General features: G+C 33.8%; 1 protein-coding gene across 1 annotated transcript; it reads right to left on the bottom strand.

Moving 5' to 3' along the window:
- Positions 1–6,456: 6,456 nt before the first annotated feature.
- Positions 6,457–7,288, bottom strand: LOC120123392 (nuclear transcription factor Y subunit B-9-like). Its single transcript, XM_039142294.1, has 2 exons — positions 7,080–7,288; positions 6,457–6,919 (listed from the first exon to the last, which is right to left on the bottom strand). Exons 1-2 carry the CDS (start codon positions 7,286–7,288, stop codon positions 6,457–6,459), a joined length of 672 nt encoding a protein of 223 aa, XP_038998225.1.
- Positions 7,289–18,884: the final 11,596 nt, after the last annotated feature.

The following is an 18,884-nucleotide window of genomic DNA, read 5'->3' as shown; positions in this document are numbered from 1 at the left end:
TAGTGATGTAGTATTTCTCTTTGGCCAGAGTAACTGCGATTGAAAAATCTTTTAATATTATTTTTTCAAATTTTAATTAATGAATTTTAACTTAATAATAAAATGATTCATAGCGAAAATTATGAAATGAATGATGAATGTATGCAAAATGCATGTATGAAAAAAACATTGATCCCAAAAAGTTAACTGTCATAGAACACTTTCATCGGTATACAAAGTTTCTTTATAATAGTTCATAACTACAGATAAGGCGTAGCTTTCCTATTAAGCTCTATAATTTTTTCATTAACCATGACACCTTCTTTCCGCACTTAGAAACTGGATCAACTTGATGCTCAATTATTTGGCTTCAACAGCTAGTCCCCAACATATCTGGCAACTTCGCTCATTTGAACCATGGCCTCGAACCCATATTACTTCTTTCTCACTTCTTCAACATAAACTCAGTTGACTTTTGCCATTGTTCATTGTTCCTTCAAGAGTCGCTCTAACTCAGTGATCTGACTTGACAATTGTGCAGAATTTTTCAAGATCTCTAATGCGTTTTCGCAGTGAAGCATTTTCCTCATTACTTTCTTTGAGATCATTAGGCCTAGACGAACCTTTCTTGAAACAATGATTCTTCAAGTTGCAAAATGTAAGCATTAAACTCTGAGTTTTGTTCTAGACTGATCCAAATCCTCTTCAAGTTTGTTCGTGCTTCTTGCGTTCTTTGATTAAGCTTCTGGATTGAACATCTTTGTTTCTGCATCTTTGCATCCAATTGCTAGCCACTCCTGCTCTACCTCAAGTCTGGTGTGAAATTTTTTCTTTCTAGCTCCCATTTTTCTTTTTCAACATTGGATTCTTCCATCTTTTGGCCTCTGACTTCAAGTTCAGCAATCAAATGGTTCATTTCAGATTCAAATCCTTGAACTGATTTTCTCGCCTTCAAATTTATCAAAGATGTCATTCTTCATCTCTCTAAATCTTTGGCTCGATCCTTTCTCTTTGCATTTCATTCATGATCTCGCGGTGTTCAGCCTTGTTTTTTATAATTCGCTCTCTTCTGTCAACCTCGAAATCTTCCATTTTTTGCTTTCCTTTTTCCAGGCTTTTGAGTAGACGGCTATTCTTTCCTTTCAGATCTTCAACTCGTCTTTTCTCAATGTTTAATTCTCTGGTCATCTGTACCGTCGATTGGCTGGGTCCTGATGCTTTTCGGGATTTATATAACTCCTGGTAATTTTTCTGTAAGGCTCTGTACTCATCTCACCTTTTTCTTTATCTTTCTCAACATTGCACATTGTGATGAATGAAAGTCAATGTCAACCCCAACATAGCTTTATCTTGTCTCATTTGCTCTAACTCTTTCGACCATCCATCTTTCTGCTTCAAACTCAGCTCTCAGGATTTCAATCTCTGATGGAACCACTTAATGCGATCTTCCATAGAAATATCCTCATTTTGATCTGGTAGCGGAATATTTTCGTTTTTTCCTGACAGATCTCCAATCTTCGTAATCAGGAGTAACATTTCTTTTGCTGCTTTAGCTCGAATACAAAAAAGTTGTTTTCCAAGCTGTAACGGCTTCCATGATATTTCTTTTATAATTTTTGCTGTGGAATGCGAACTCAGATGACTGTACCAGTAGTGATAGGTACAAATTGACGACCTTCATATGTCTTATAACCAGAAGTGGAGCATATCCAATTCCTCCCCATAATCCAAGCAGCATTATCCAATTGTAATCCCAGCATCTGTAAATGAATTCCCTTTGTATTTGCCACGGGGCTCGCCAAACAACGTCATTGCTTTGCAATTTCGAAAGGCATTAATCCACATATCTTTCTTAATTTCTTTCGGCCATTCCTGCTCCAGAAATTCTTTAATGGTGAATAATCCGTATTAAAACGTCGGTATGAAACCTTTTCTGTCTCCAGAAATGACTACGGATCCAAACATATAACAACTGGGTACACCCTGAGAATCGTCCACCTCCTAACCTTCTGCAAGCATTTAACGATCTGAAAGTCTCTGCTAGGATGGCAGAAACAGGATTAATCTTCTTTGGTAATTGTTCAAACAAGTCTACCACTGCAGCTTCAATATATCCCAATACTTTTGGGAAGATGACCATACCATATATACCCAGAGCAAATAAATCGAATCGTACTTTAATCTGGATGGCTCTGAATAAGTTCTCTGATGTTGGTCCAAGCAATGCCTTCGCTTTCGCCTTTTTTGTTTTGTACGGGATGCTACCCATTCTTCTCTTACTCCGGCAATTTTTGCTAATTTAACTCGGAAGGGTTGAGTTTTAATTGACTTTGAATAGATTCGATTTTCCAAAGTCCCTCTATATGTAGCAAAGTTGTGTATTCTTCAATAGTAGGGACCAAGTCTTCCTTATTGAAAGTGAAACAATTGTACCCTGGATTCCAGAATTGAACTATGGCTCGGAGTAATTCATCATCAATTTCACATAGAGCAGATATGGGATCTCTCCGTAGTCTGATAAACTGCAATTTTTTGTTTGAATCCCAACTTTCCCAAATACCTCGCAAATCTTGCAGATCATTTCTTTTTAGTGAAACTGAAGCATAACTGGCCAAGTCAGATACATAATCATCCTGCAGACTATCTCCTTCTGTCTTTGTAATCTTCAGCCCACTGTCTTACTCTGAGTTTAGAATTACTTGACTTGAACCCTTTTTATCCATGGATGAAGGTTTCCAATGAGACTATTAACAAGGATCAATGTCTTTTATCCTGTATGATGCTATGCAAACAGAAAAATAAAGAACACAAAAAAGAAAATAAATTAGTTTACATAAAAATTCAATAATAACATTTATTTAATTTAAACATGCTTTTCTAAATTTAAATAATTTAAATAAACATGTAATTATAAATAGATTACAGGAAAGACAGAATTCATTTCTCCTGTGTGTACACCTATTTTGGACAAAATTTCGGCATGACTTCTGATCGGAAGAGTTTCTAAGGTTTTTTATATGCAATGTTTCAGATCTAGGAGTAAAGGTACTCGAATTGTCCATGTTAGTGCCCCCTTAGGCTGCTAACCCTCAATCCTAGTCCATTACAGACTAATGTGAATCGAGTTCAATTCGAGGGGATACATTTCTCTATGCCTGACACGGAGAATAAATTCTCACGAAGACATAGAGCATATGAACCCCGAAAGTTACTTGCTAGGTCTGACACGGAGAATAAATTCTCACGAAGACGTCGCTTTCACTCCCACTTAAAAGGGAACAACTCAATTATAGAGCTTAGTTATGCAATGCAAGTGTTGTGTGGAGGAAATGTAAACCTTGACATAAAAAATAAATACTGAAATAAAATACTTGCCAATAAAACATATAAATATTATAAAAATAATAAATAAAAATTTGAAAAGAAAGAATTAAAAATTAAATATATAAATTTTTAATTTTTAACTAATAGAGACAATTTATAATTAATTTTAAAAGTTTGACCAGTCCCCAGCAGAGTCGCCAAGCTGTCGTAACCGGTTTTCGTCGGGCACGAAATATTAAATTTTGGCGGGGAAATTAATGTTAATAAATAATTTTGAAAATATTTGTGAGTCGCCATCGGCCTTTTTGAGTCAGGTAGGTCGAATACCTAAAATTATCTTTTAAAAGAGTTTTTAAGAAAACAATATTTAAAAGATGAACTGATCTGCGTTTTAACCAAAAATTCGTTCTTTTTAATATAAAGGGATTCGTGGTCGGTTACGTTTAGGAAGGATTAACACCCCTACAACGCCCAAAATTGGTACTTTTTAATTATAAATTGTCTCTAGTATTAAAAATTTAAAAATTCAAAATATATTTAATTTAATTCTATTATTTCAAAATTATATAAAAATATTTTTTATTTAAAAATATCCGAAAAGAACTTCTAGGTACTTAAGACAGCTCTTTTTCTTGATATGATAAATATTAATTTAATAAATATTGTTTAATTTTAAATATCAGAATAGGACATCCAGTGTATTAAGACTGTCCTTTTCTTCGATATAAAAATAAATATTTAAAAGTTAATATTTATATATATATTTATGAATATATATCAAAATATTTAACAATATATATAAAAGATAATTCTATTAAAACAATATATTTAAAAACAATAAAATAAATTAAAACATATAAAATAAATGACTAAATTGCAATAAAAATAAAATTAAAAATCTAATTCATAATTAATCAAAACTATAGGGATTAATTGTTATTATTTTTTTATTTTTATTTATTAGTGATTAAAATAAAATCATCTAAAATTCGGATATTAGATTCTAATAAAAAATATAAGCTAGGGATTAAAATATTATTTATTAAAATTAAAGGATTAAATACGTATTTATCCTAAATATATTATTTAATAGAAAGGACTAAAATAAATAAATCCACAATTAAAGAACCAAATTATAAAGATCTAAAATTAGGTTCAGTGACACATATAAAGTTTAAAATTCAGAGGACTGCGGAAAGGATTTAACCTTTCTATAATTACGCACAGGTCCTCCCTTAACGACGCCGTTTAGAGAGGGTATAAATACCCTAGGTTGGCTGGCCGAAGGGCCAGCATCTCATTTTCCTCTTTCTTCTCTCTCTCAAACTGAGAGAGAGATTTCTCTCTCGCCTTTCTCTAGGTTTCCCTCACCGGAGGGAAACCGGCAGCCATAGGCCACCGTACTCCGCGCCGGCCACCGCCGCCGGCCACCGTGACGGTGGTCGGAATTCACCAAAAACACCCCCAAATTGTAGATCTATATGCCCTAAGACCGATTCCGGTCTTGTTTTCTCTAAAAGACTCCTAATCGGAGTAAATCTAAACAAAACCGAAGGGTTCTACCTTCTTAAACGGCGGTTGGCAACGTTTGGCTTCCGAGGGCTACAAAGGCTTCAAGGGTAAGTCTTCTTCTTCTCTTTTCCTTTGGTTTATACTGTGGTTGTAGACTGGGATCGTTGGTATAGCTTATTTTTTTCCTTTCTCTGTTTTTTTTTTTTTTTTTTTTTTTTGGTTTCTGTCTCTCCTGCGGTCTCTCTGTCTGTCCTCTGTTTTCAGGTGGTGGTGGCTTTTATAGCCACCACCGGTGTTCGTCTCGGACCGGTCCGAAGAGCGGGGCCTCGGTGAGTCACCGGACTACCAGTGGTGACTCACCCCGTAGCCTTGCATGGACGGCTGGCGTTGATCTTCTGGAAGCATCATTTGGGACGTGGCAGCGGCGGAGGCGGTGAGGGCTTCTGGAAGCAGCAGCAGCGGCGGTGGACGTGTCCCTAGGGTATATACCCTAGGGTTTCCTCTGGCAAATGATGGACCGTTGGATCAAACCAGATCCAACGGTTGAGATTGAAGATGGCGGCTGGCGGCTGGCTAGATTAGGGTTAGGGAACCCTAACTGAAACCCTAAATATTTTTGGGTTTCAGTTTGGTTTGGGCCAGAAAATTGGTTTGTAATAATTTTTTTTAATAATATATATATATATATTTAATAATAATAATAATAATAATAATAATAATAATAACAATGATAATAATAATATTAATAATAATAAGGATAATAATAATATTAATAATAATAATATGGAAAAAAATTTAGTATCTTCAGGCGCCAGTGGGTTTTTGAAGAAGATCAAAAGAACAACATAGGGAAGAAATATTTCCTAGTGCCTTTCTTCTTTTAACTTTAATAATGGAAATTAACGGTTAGATTAGATGGAAGATGATTGATTTGACCAATTTCAAAACGGTGTAGTTTTAATTTGATTAAAGTCTAATAAGATACGGTTGGAATAGAAATGAGAATGAGACGAGAGATCCTAAGTTGGATTCTGTGTGTGCATTTCTTTTATGGGTTTTCATAAGTGACCGTTTCTAAGGTCGGTGGTTCTAGAATGTTTACCTTGTCGTATGGACTGAACTGCAACATTCTCGTCACTTGACTTCTTTTTATCACCAACAGAATCAATGTCACCAGGAATAAATCTTCCCATTGTAACTTGGTTTTGATTTGAGAAGGACTTCACTCCATGGAAGTGGTGGTGTAAGACAACTTTTGTCCAATGACTTCATCACATTTCCAATCTTCCATATAAGACTAGAAGCTTTCTTCCCAGTCTACTCCAAATCATAAAAATCAAGTTGCTTGGGCAACACCTTCATAGAAGATGAAGATTATGGCTTTTGTTTTATGAAAATGCAAGTTACTTGGAACATGTTCAACGGGCTTACTTCAAATGTACATGAAAACTCGAAATACCCTTTCAAAAAACAAAGTAAAAAGGCAGTCAAAGCAAAAGCTGTTTAACCTTACCAATGAATGCACCCAACTGCATTAAAGCAACAACAAAATAAAACCCCCAATGCTTTTCTCAAGTTTATCTGTTTACACATATTTTGCTTGCGTTTTTTGTGCATCTTGATCTTTGTCACATGTACTGACTACTGACCAAATGGATCAAAGTTATTATTAGTCAAAGAAGCCTGTGAAGAAGATGATCCTCCTCCAGCAGCACCACCAGAACCATCTCTTAAATACCCTCCCATGGCGGTTGTCCCGTCGAGAAACCCCTGTTGACGATGTCCCACATGGAAACCAGGTGGTGCATAAGTCGGCGCCATCATTATCGACGACCCGTAGTCCATCCCACGCTTCAAAACCGGCTCTCCACGCAATGAAGTCCTCTCGTTCTCGGTTTCCCGATACCGGTTCAAGAAAACGGCGAGCGGCTCGACGTACTCGTCGAAACCCAACTTTCCCATGGCCCAAAGCACATCCTCGGCGCTGATGGTCTTGCGTTGCTCACGTTGACAACGTTCGTTGGCTTCCCCGGTGATGAAGCTGATATACTCCGAGACGCATTCTTGGATGGTTAGCTTGGCGCCGTCGGAGAGGGGCGGATGTACATGGCTCATAGCCATTGCACACCCAATATTTTGAGAAAAATGTTTAATTTAATTTAATTTATTAATAAGAATATAAAAAAATAAGAAAATTTGCATACCCAATTTAGAATATAGTATTAAAATTTTGGATCATTTTTTAATTTTTAGATTTATCACTGGTAGAGAGGACAAGGCGCATGATACGGATCACGTTGGCTATCGGCATGTATTGATCCTGTTCACGTACCGTACACGGCGGTGGCCTGGTGTTTGAGCTGGCGGCGTTTCCATTGTTGGTGCTGGCGATGTTGCTGGCGATGCCATTGTTGTTGTTCGAGTTTGAGGGGCCACCATGTATGATGTTCAACCCTACGAGCACCGAAAGCATGAGTTTATCATTCCAAGACCCTAATATAAATAAATTATAGTATTAAAAATCAGAAATCAACGAAATATTAATGGAAATTAATTGGGCCCCACCTTATGGGATGGCCAAAATTTTCTTAAACAACGGGCCCCAGCTATCACTGTTTAGATTCTCTGTTTGTCGGATCAAAGTCAAAGCCCTTTCCCCTTTCTCCAGATTTTAAGATTTCATCTTTCCCAAAACTCAATAATATACACATATAGAATAAATTTGAGTTCATGCATGCAAACCGTTATTGAAAAGGAATTAAAATAAAATTATAAACGAACATTTTATATTTTATTACGTGATAAATAGTTATTAAATAAATAAAAAAGGAGTTCATAGCAAGAGAAAAAGACAAGGAGAATGAGCAAACCGTTACCATAAACATACAGAAGAAGTGGGTTTAAGTCAAAAAAGCTGGTTTGAATATATTCAGCTTTGAAGCTAAGATTGACATCAGAAACAATGATGGGAAAAATCTGTGTGTCTCTAAAGATTTAGAGAAGGGATGCAAATGGAGATTTGGAATGAACAAAACAAGGTTGAAGCGTTGCATGCAAATAAACTAACAAACAAAACAGTGTTATATCCAGACGAGAATTTCAAGATCAAAATCCCATAGTTTTGAATATATTCAGCTTTGAAGCTAAGATTGACATCAGAAACAATGATGGGAAAAAAGCTGTGTGTTGTGGAATTCTGGTTAATTTCCACCAATAACAGATTCACCTTCGAAACTATTATCTAGGTGACTAGTGTGAAAACGATTGTACTAAAAATCACCCCAAGGTATATTCCTAGAAAAGAGGAGGGGTCACAATGGTCCTCTTAAAACCCACTTTCTTTAGACAGAACTACCAAGACACGTAATTTTAATAGGACAATAATTAACAACAACTATATCCGACAATAGCTATTAAATAGACATAAAAGAGAACACCAAAATATTTCACTAATAGAGGAAATATTACAAAGAGAGAAAGAATACAAATAGCCTTTAATATAGAAGAAGGCTTATATTTGTGGGATAATTAACTAAGGAGGAGGATGGCTTTATTTATAACAAAAGAATTTTTCCTCATCCTTATACACAACCAATGTGGGACTTTGTCAAAAACCAACAAATCTCCACCTTGGCAAATTCCACACACATCTCTAAAAAACAATCTTTTAATTTGTAACAATATTGACCAAGTCTAAACAATGTTTAAACTTGACCACAGTTACCACTTTTGTCAACATATCAGCAGGATTCTCAGTGGTCCGAATCTTCTGGATTATGACTCCACATTCTTCTAGAATCTCTCGTACAAAGTGATATCGAACATCGATGTGGTTCGTCCTTGCATGGTAAACCTGGTTCTTTACTAAATGAATAGCACTCTGACTGTCACAGTGCACTTTGATGTGTTTTTGTTCCATTCCCAATTCATCAAGCAACCCTTGAAGCCAAATTACCTCCTTCACAGCCTCTGTAACTGCCATATACTCTGCCTCTGTAATAGACAAAGTCACTGTTGACTGTAAGGTGGACTTCCAACTGAATGGTGCCTTTGCAAATGTAAACACATAACCAGTAGTTGATCGACGCTTGTCCAAATCACCTGCATAGTCTGAATCACAATACCCAACTACACACTGACCGTCTTGTTTGTCCTACTGAAAGACCAAACCAATATCTACGGTGTTCAGAATATACCGTAGAATCCATTTCACAGCTTGCCAATGCTCATTTCCAGGATCATGCATATACCTACTCACAACCCCAACTGCCTGTGAAATATCGGGTCTCGTACACACCATTGCATACATCAAGCTACCAACAGCACTTGCATATGGAACCTTTGACATGTATTCCCGTTCTGCATCATCCTTAGGTGAAATTGATGCACCGAGCTTGAAATGAGGAGCAAGAGGTGTACTAACTGGTTTTGACATCTCATTTATGCCAAAACGTTTTAGTACCTTCCTAGATATTCTTTTTGAGACAAACAAAGCCTCCCCAATTTCTTATCCCTTTATATCTTCATGCCTAGAATTTTCTTCGCTTCATCAAGATCCTTCATCTCAAACTCTATATTCAATTGAGTCTTTAGTTTCGCAATTTCTGTCTGACTCTTGGAAGCTATCAACATATCATCAACATAAAGAAGAAGATATATATAGGATCCGTCTTCTAGCTCGCGTAAATACACACAATGATCATATTTGCTTCTTGTGTACTTCTGCCCTATCATAAACTTGTCAAATCGCTTATACCACTGCCTTGGAGATTGTTTCAATCCGTACAACGATTTTTCTAATTTGCACACCATCTCTTCTTTTTCAGCAACTTTGAATCCATCTGGCTGAGTCATGTAGATTTCCTCATCCAAGTCTCCATGTAAAAATGCAGTTTTTACATCCATCTGAACTAGTTCCAAATCCAACTGCGCTACCAAAGCCAACAAAATTCTGATGGAGGAATGTTTTACAACTGGAGAAAATACTTCATTATAATCAACTCCCTCCGTTTGAGCGTAGCCTTTAGCCACCAATCTTGTTTTGTAGCGGATGTTATTCTTGTCAGGAAATCCATCTTTCTTTGCATATACCCACTTGCACCCAATTGCTTTCTTTCCCTTCGGAAGACTAGCTAGTTTCCACGTCTGATTCTTTTGAAGGGATTGCATTTCTTCATTCATGGCGATCCTCCACTTTTTATGTTCTGAACTTTGAACTGCTTCATTAAAAGTGGCATGAACGTCATCAATTGCAATTGGTGATGCAAAAGAGACCATATCATCATAACGAGCAGGTTGTCTAATGGTCCTCTTTCCCTTTCTGAGTGTAATTGATTCATGTTGCTGTGGAGGTTCTTGGGTCTGAACCTCTTCTTCATCTGACTCTTCTTCTACCATAGGAGAGTCAACATCAGTTTCTTTACTTGTTGGGACAATCTTGCCTCCTTCAAACTCCACCTGTTTGGGAGTTCCATCTGTCTGGTCCAATTTTTCTGAAGTCACCTTTCTCAACATGGTAGATTCATCAAAGGTAGCATCCCTGCTGAAGATTATTTTCTTTGTTTCTGGACACCAAAGACGATAGCTGTAACATCCCTCATACCGGGTTAGTGATCAAATTGTGAGATTTTAATTTCAGTGACCAAATTAGATAAATTGAAAGTTCATGAACTGGATTAAAATATTTGGGGAAGGATAATTTAGCATATAAGGAAAAGTTAAGAGGGCAAACTACTCTTTTATCAAGTAAATGAATTTAATATTATTTGGGGTTATCTTATAACCCACGTGGATGGCATTTGGGAGAAAAATTAGAGTTCTAGACATTTCTCTCATCTTCTTCTTCTCCTTCCCCGTGAAGCCAAACTAAATGTGAGTTTTCTTGTGGATCAAATTCTTGATGAATTTAAGGTTGCTTATTGATCCTTAGATAATAACTAAGCTTAAGGAAAGCTTATATTATCTTAAAACCATAAGATGAGGAGTATATAAAGAATTAAAGAAAGGAAGTAGAAAAGTGAAATCTTGAAGTAGAGTTCATAATAAGAATTAAAAGTGGGATTTGACTTGTCATAAAGCTAACTAAGAAGTATGAGGTGTTAGAATTCAAATTAGAACATGTTGGAATTTGGGTTAGATTCTTAAATTCTACATGGAGAATTAGATTTCTAAGTTTTAGAAGTATTTAATGGATAATAATTAGTTTAAGTAAGAGTATGCAAGTTAGGGATATTAAAAGAGGGGAAATATAAAGTGTCAAGTAGAGTAAGAAGAGATTTTCGTGCTTAAATGACATTTCTGGGCAATGTGCATCGATGCACATTCATTATGCACCGATGCATCAATGATAAATCCCAGAAATTTGTTGAAGGTGCATCGATGCATATGAAGTGCATCGTTGCATTAATTTAAATACAAACATCGAATGTCGTCAGTGCATCGATGCATAAGGAGTGCATCGATGCATAAGGAGTGCATCGATGCATTTCTAATAAAATGAACATCGAATGCCCTCAGTGCATCGATGCATCAGTAGTGCATCGATGCATACCTTTATTAAAAGATGAAATTGGCTTTTGTCTGAGCCTAAGGAGTGATAGTTTCGAATATATCAATCAGTATACTGATAAGTATTAATGTATTATTATGTAGATATAGAATGAAAGCTTGTTCCGGAACAAACTAATGATTAGGATTGATTCAAACAATGAGGCCCAGGTGAGTGCATCTTATTGTATAAGATTATATGGAAATTGGACTTGTGATAAGTCTATTCCTATAGTAATAGCTCATTAAGTCTTGCTTATAAGTATGTTAACGATATGAAGTGTATGTATGTTTGATTATATGAATTGATAGGTTTTGTTTTGTATGTGCTATGTGGTTTATGTAAAAATACGGTTAAGCGTTAATGAGAGAATATAAAATAAGTTATGAAATTATATGAATATAGAAGATAAGTCAAGAGATGTAGGGAAATGGAAATAGATGTTTATAAAGAGTCATAGGAGAACAAATATAAGTAATATGATAATGAAATATAAGACTATGTGAATACATGGTTATGAGATAAAAGATGTAAGAATAGGAAAATATGATGAGAGTGAGTTCATGAGAAGTGATATGAACTAGGTAAACATGAGTTGGACAAGTACATAGTGATATGATCCATCATGGAATTAGTATAATAGAGATTTTGATTTAATGAGAGTTAAGGGAACTAAATAAGATTGAATTATAGAATGAAATGGGAATAATATATCAATTAGGAAACTTGAATATAAAGGGACGATACGAATATGCAAGATAAGTTATATGCTAAATATCTATGGAGCTATATGAAAAGATTATAATGAAATTATGAAATTGAATTAAATAAATAGATTAAATTATTACCTAATAAAAATACTATTAAATGATATATATTTAGAACTACGATATAAGCAATGTGAAAGTTTAGGTGTTTCTATATGTTATAGGAAGTATATGATCATATGTGAACAAGATATGATAAGTATGTTTACATGAATAAATGTGATTGGGTGAGAAATGATAGAAATTATATGAAAACAAGTATATGTGAATTAGCTTTGTAATTAGGTAAGTATATGAAATCATAACTATGAATTATGTGATGTGAAAGTAATCTATGTGATTATATGTTATATGAATACAAGAGCATGAGATATGTGACCTGTGAATTATATGGAAATGATCTACGTGTAAGTGAACTATGTGATAATATGAAAAGAAGCTATGTGATATGTGATATGTGAAAGTGAATTACATGTTTATGTGAATATTTGAAATGAAATAAATGATAATACCCATGTTATGTGTCATGAGAGCTAGGGGTATAGTTGGCATGCCAAGAGTCGAGGGTCTACGTGGTCCTTCGGGATATATATATATTCTTTGGAATATGTGTGAAGTCTTGTGAGACACATACTTGATCCCTGGTATATGTATATGATTCTTAAGGAATGATATGTGGTCCTTAAGGAATGATATGTGGTCCTTAAGGAATGATATGTGGTCCTTAAGGAATGATATGTGGTCCTTAAGGAATGATATGTGGTCCTTATGGACATTATTATATGGCACTACGGTGCAATGATACGAGCTGTGGTGACAACATTAGTGCACAACCTCTATAGACTCACATATCGATAGTTCTCACAAGTGTACCATGGGCTAATCAAAGAGATAACATAAATACAATATATATAATGTATATGCTTTTGGTGAAATGATATATGAGTGATATGATATACAGAAATGATAAGTACAAGATTATGGGATAAATAATTCGATGATAATGATAGAGATCATGATAATAATATATATGATAATGCTAAGAAAGTAGATGATGATATATGTACATGAGTGTCTTTGTTATATAAAAAGGTATATGATTTTGTATGATAAGTTAGTATTAAATGTTCATGTGTTTTGTTATATGGGATGTTTTTATGATTTCTATTATATGTTTTATTTGCCTCACTAAGTCATCGACTTAGCGTGTGATTGTTTCACACGTAGGTTCGAGAAGAATATAGAGAGCAATGTGGAACAAGACAGGTCAGTTACTTCTTACCGAAGATCAGATCAGAAAAGATGTTTTGAATTAGATGTATATTGTACATTGAAAATGGTTGGCATGTAAATAAATGTATGAATTGTATATGCACTGAACGGTTTTACAAAAACATTTAAGCTCTGAATAGTTATGGAAATCTTTTGAATAAGCTACATGTATAAAAGTTTTAAATTACTCACTATTTTATACAAGTAAATGTTTTGAAAAGTCAATGTGACACCTCAGACTCGAATCTAGGTCGGGTACGGGTTGGGGGTGTTACATTTAATGGTATCAGAGCTACGGTTTAGCCGATTCTAGGCTTAAATCGAAGTCAGAAGTGTTTTAAAAAGTGTACATGCCAACTCAAAGTGAAAAATTCTGATCTGATAGTGTAAGGAGTATGATGTCTTGCTAATAAAAAAATAGATTATTATGTGATAATAAAAGTATGATAATAAGAGCTTCGAAAGAAGTGAAAGGTAATAAACCTGAAGGTAATAGCATTCACCTGCCCTGGCCAGGCAGGGAGAAGAGCGAACACCTCAGGAAATGCTTGTATAAAATTTTGAAAATTATTCTTCATGATTGAAGAATATTCTGATGTGTTTTCAATTTATACTTTTTTAACTCATGGAATGAATGTATCAAATTAGTTGATAAAGTTGCGAGCACCCAAGTTCAAGGGTGGATTTGAGGAAGGTTCTATTGTTATAGACCTTTGGTTGAATGATATGATAGAAGGTTTTCATTTCTTCAAAGTGGAGATGTTGAATTGAGTAATTTTGTTACTACTTTGGTAAGTTAGAGTATGGTGGACAATTGTCACCATAAGAATGTTAAAAGATTAAATGATGTGATTAGAATTGTATAAGAGTTCAAGAATAAGTGCATTGATGACCAGTTTATAAGACAGATGAAACTGGAATACACGAGCTTGAAACAAGGGAATTATACCTTGTATAAGTATGATTATAAGTGTATTAAGCTAAGAAGAATTGCTGCTGAGTTAATTCCGACTGAAAATGATACATGTGATATTTTGTTAGGACTTGCGCCTTAAATTAAAAGAGTGTTACTGGTTTTGAATTTGTTATCGTTTCAAGAAATGGTTAATTGTGTTAAAGCTTTAAAGAGAAAAAGCTCAGAACGAAAAGTTTGGAGAAATAAAAACTCAGAATGATTAAGGGAACTAGTATTTCATAAATTAGCACTACCAAAGAGAGATAGAGATTATGATTTTCAACTACAAACTTGATTGGAATTGGTGGTATTTCAAGATAAAAGATCAATTGGAGGAAATTCAGACTCATTTAAGTAGTAGAGTCTGGTTCTGGATAATTGAATGAAAAGTTAAAGATATATATGAAAGTGGAGGAATGAATTAAGAGTTTTGCTAGAAATTATATAAAGTGAAGAATAAGAAGTATTTTAAATGGATCAAGGGATGTAGATACTGTTTTGCATTCTAGAAGGAAAAAGTTAGCGTTGGCTAACAAGAATATGTGATGGGAATATACTGGAAGTATAAGATTATATATATTTTCAGGATATGATAACCAAATATGAAATGAATCTGGATACAGTTGTATATTTGAGTAAAGCTGAGGATGATAAGAAGAGTTTAAGAATGGGTATATCGATGATCAATTTATAAGACAAAGGAAGTCAGAACGTTTAGTTTGAATAACGAAAAGTACATGATGTATGAGAATGGAGGTGAAATTGACAAGTTAAATAAACGAATTTTAAGATAATTTCGATTTGAAAGGATGTATGTGTTTGGTTGATTAGGGTTTGTACCCTAGATTGAACATATGTTATTGACTAGCTGTCAGAGTAAAGGTGATAGAGTTATAAGATTGGAGGAAAAGATAAAGTTGAGTTAATCAATTATGATGTGAAACTGAATATAGTGGTGTATTCTAATTAGATAGCTATGATATAGAAAAGGAGATAAGTATTTGCATGGAATCTTAAGGAAGGAAAAATACAAGTACAAGGAAATGATATAAAATGAAATTCTGTATAAGAAATGGGTTATCAAAGTTATGAGAATACAATTAAGATTAATATATAGAGATGAATATAGATGATAAGACAAGAGTATGAAAATATGAAAAGAAAGATATGATTTGTGTATAAGGAATAAATAAAGGAGAAATGGAATAAAGAAATGAAATGGATTGAGGTTATGAGTTACTGTGTTTATGATAAGTAACAGAAAATAAATGTATAAAGGAAAAAGACAATTGAAGAAATACAGGACGGAAAAAGTAAGTAAATGAGGTAACATGAGAACAATAGAAGATATGTTCTTATTGATTTGTTCAGTGAAAATTCGAGGACGAATTTTCTTTAGAGGAGGGGAGATTTGTAACATCCCTCATACCGGGTTAGTGATCAAATTGTGAGATTTTAATTTCAGTGACCAAATTAGATAAATTGAAAGTTCATGAACTGGATTAAAATATTTGGAGAAGGATAATTTAGCATATAAGGAAAAGTTAAGAGGGCAAACTAGTCTTTTATCAAGTAAATGAATTTAATATTATTTGGGGTTATCTTATAACCCACGTGGATGACATTTGGGAGAAAAATTAGAGTTCTAGACATTTCTCTCATCTTCTTCTTCTCCTTCCCCGTGAAGCCAAGCTAAAGGTGAGTTTTCTTGTGGATCAAATTCTTGATGAATTTAAGGTTGCTTATTGATCCTTAGATAATAACTAAGCTTAAGGAAAGCTTAGATTATCTTAAAATCATAAGATGAGGAGTATATGAAGAATTAAAGAAAGGAAGTAGAAAAGTGAAATCTTGAAGTAGAGTTCATAATAAGAATTGAAAGTGGGATTTGACTTGTCATAAAGCTAACTAAGAAGTATGAGGTGTTAGAATTCAAATTAGAACATGTTGGAATTTGGGTTAGATTCTTAAATTCTACATGGAGAATTAGATTTCTAAGTTTTAGAAGTATTTAATGGATAATAATTAGTTTAAGTAAGAGTATGCAAGTTAGGGATATTAAAAGAGGAGAAATATAAAGTGTCAAGTAGAGTAAGAAGAGATTTTCGTGCTTAAATGACATTTCTGGGCAATGTGCATCGATGCACATTCATTATGCACCGATGCATCAATGATAAATCCCAGAAATTTGTTGAAGGTGCATCGATGCATATGAAGTGCATCGATGCATTAATTTAAATACAAACATCGAATGTCGTCAGTCCATCGATGCATAAGGAGTGCATCGATGCATTTATAATAAAATGAACATCGAATGCCCTCAGTGCATCGATGCATCAGTAGTGCATCGATGCATACCTTCATTAAAAGATGAAATTGGCTTTTCTCTGAGCCTAAGGAGTGATAGTTTCGAATATATCAATCAGTATACTGATAAGTATTAATGTATTATTATGTAGATATAGAATGAAAGCTTGTTCCGGAACAAACTAAGGATTAGGATTGATTCAAACAACGAGGCCCAGGTGAGTGCATCTTATTGTATAAGATTATATGGAAATTGGACTTGTGATAAGTCTATTCCTATAGTAATAGCTCATTAAGTCTTGCTTATAAGTATGTTAACGATATGAAGTGTATGTATGTTTGATTATATGAATTGATAGGTTTTGTTTTGTATGTGCTATGTGGTTTATGTAAAAATACGGTTAAGTGTTAATGAGAGAAATAAATAAGTTATGAAATTATATGAATATAGAAGATAAGTCAAGATATGTAGGGAAATGGAAATATATGTTTATAAAGAGTCATAGGAGAACAAATATAAGTAATATGATAATGAAATATAAGACTATGTGAATACATGGTTATGAGATAAAAGATGTAAGAATAGGAAAATATGATGAGAATGAGTTCATGAGAAGTGATATGAACTAGGTAAACATGAGTTGGACAAGTACATAGTGATATGATCCATCATGGGAATTAGTATAATAGAGATTTTGATTTAATGAGAGTTAAGGGAACTAAATAAGATTGAATTATAGAATGAAATGGGAATAATATATCAATTAGGAAACTTGAATATAAAGGGACGATACGAATATGCAAGATAAGTTATATGCTAATATCTATGGAGCTATATGAAAAGATTATAATGAAATTATGAAATTGAATTAAAAAATAGATTAAATTATTACCTAAATAAAAATACTATTAAATGATATATATATTTAGAACTACGATATAAGCTATGTGAAAGTGTTATAGGTGTTTCTATATGTTATAGGAAGTATATGATCATATGTGAACAAGATATGATAAGTATGTTTACATGAATAAATGTGATTGGGTGAGAAATGATAGAAATTATATGAAATCAGGTATATGTGAATTAGCTTTGTAATTAGGTAAGTATATGAAATCATAACTATGAATTATGTGATGTGAAAGTAATCTATGTGATTATATGTTATATGAATACAAGAGCATGAGATATGTGACCTGTGAATTATATGGAAATGATCTACGTGTAAGTGAACTATGTGATAATATGAAAAGAAGCTATGTGATACGTGATATGTGAAAGTGAATTACATGTTTATGTGAATATTTGAAATGAAATAAATAATAATGCCCATGTTATGTGTCATGAGAGCTAGGGGTATAGTTGGCATGCCAAGAGTCGAGGGTCTACGTGGTCCTTCGGGATATATATATATTCTTTGGAACATGTGTGAAGTCTTGTGAGACACATACTTGATCCCTGGTATATGTATATGATTCTTAAGGAATGATATGTGGTCCTTAAGGAATGATATGTGGTCCTTAAGGAATGATATGTGGTCCTTAAGGAATGATATGTGGTCCTTATGGACATTATTATATGGCACTACGGTGCAATTCTACGTGCACTTCGGTGCAATGATACGAGCTGTGGTGACAACATTAGTGCACAACCTCTATAGACTCACATATCGATAGTTCTCACAAGTGTACCATGGGCTAATCAAAGAGATAACATAAATACAATATATATAATGTATATGCTTTTGGTGAAATGATATATGAGTGATATGATATACAGAAATGATAAGTACAAGATTATGGGATAAATAATTCGATGATAATGATAGAGATCATGATAATAATATATATGATAATGCTAAGAAAGTAGATGATGATATATGTACATGAGTGTCTTTGTTATATAAAAGGGTATATGATTTTGTATGATAAGTTAGTATTAAATGTTCATGTGTTTTGTTATATGGGATGTTTTTATGATTTCTATTATATGTTTTATTTGCATCACTAAGTCATCGACTTAGCGTGTGATTGTTTCACACGTAGGTTCGAGAAGAATATAGAGAGCAATGTGGAGCAAGACATGTCAGTTACTTCTTACCGAAGATCAGATCAGAAAAGATGTTTTGAATTAGATGTATATTGTACATTGAAAATGGTTGGCATGTAAATAAATGTCTGAATTGTATATGCACTGAACGGTTTTGTAAAAACATTTAAG

Source organism: Hibiscus syriacus, unplaced genomic scaffold (genome assembly GCF_006381635.1).
Source record: "Hibiscus syriacus cultivar Baekdansim isolate YM2019G1 unplaced genomic scaffold, ASM638163v2 tig00110392_pilon, whole genome shotgun sequence".
NCBI classification, from domain to species: domain Eukaryota; kingdom Viridiplantae; phylum Streptophyta; class Magnoliopsida; order Malvales; family Malvaceae; genus Hibiscus; species Hibiscus syriacus.
Note: the sequence above shows the minus strand (reverse complement) of the source record. Positions and strands in the feature narration are given on the sequence as shown.

Coding starts and splice junctions, on each gene's coding strand:
- LOC120123392 (XM_039142294.1), bottom strand. CDS start 7,288: ATGCTTTCGGTGCTCGTAGGGTTGAACATCATACATGGTGGCCCCTCA. Junction 6,920..7,079: donor ATGCGCCTTGTCCTCTCTAC/CAGTGATAAATC, acceptor TATGAGCCATGT/ACATCCGCCCCTCTCCGACG.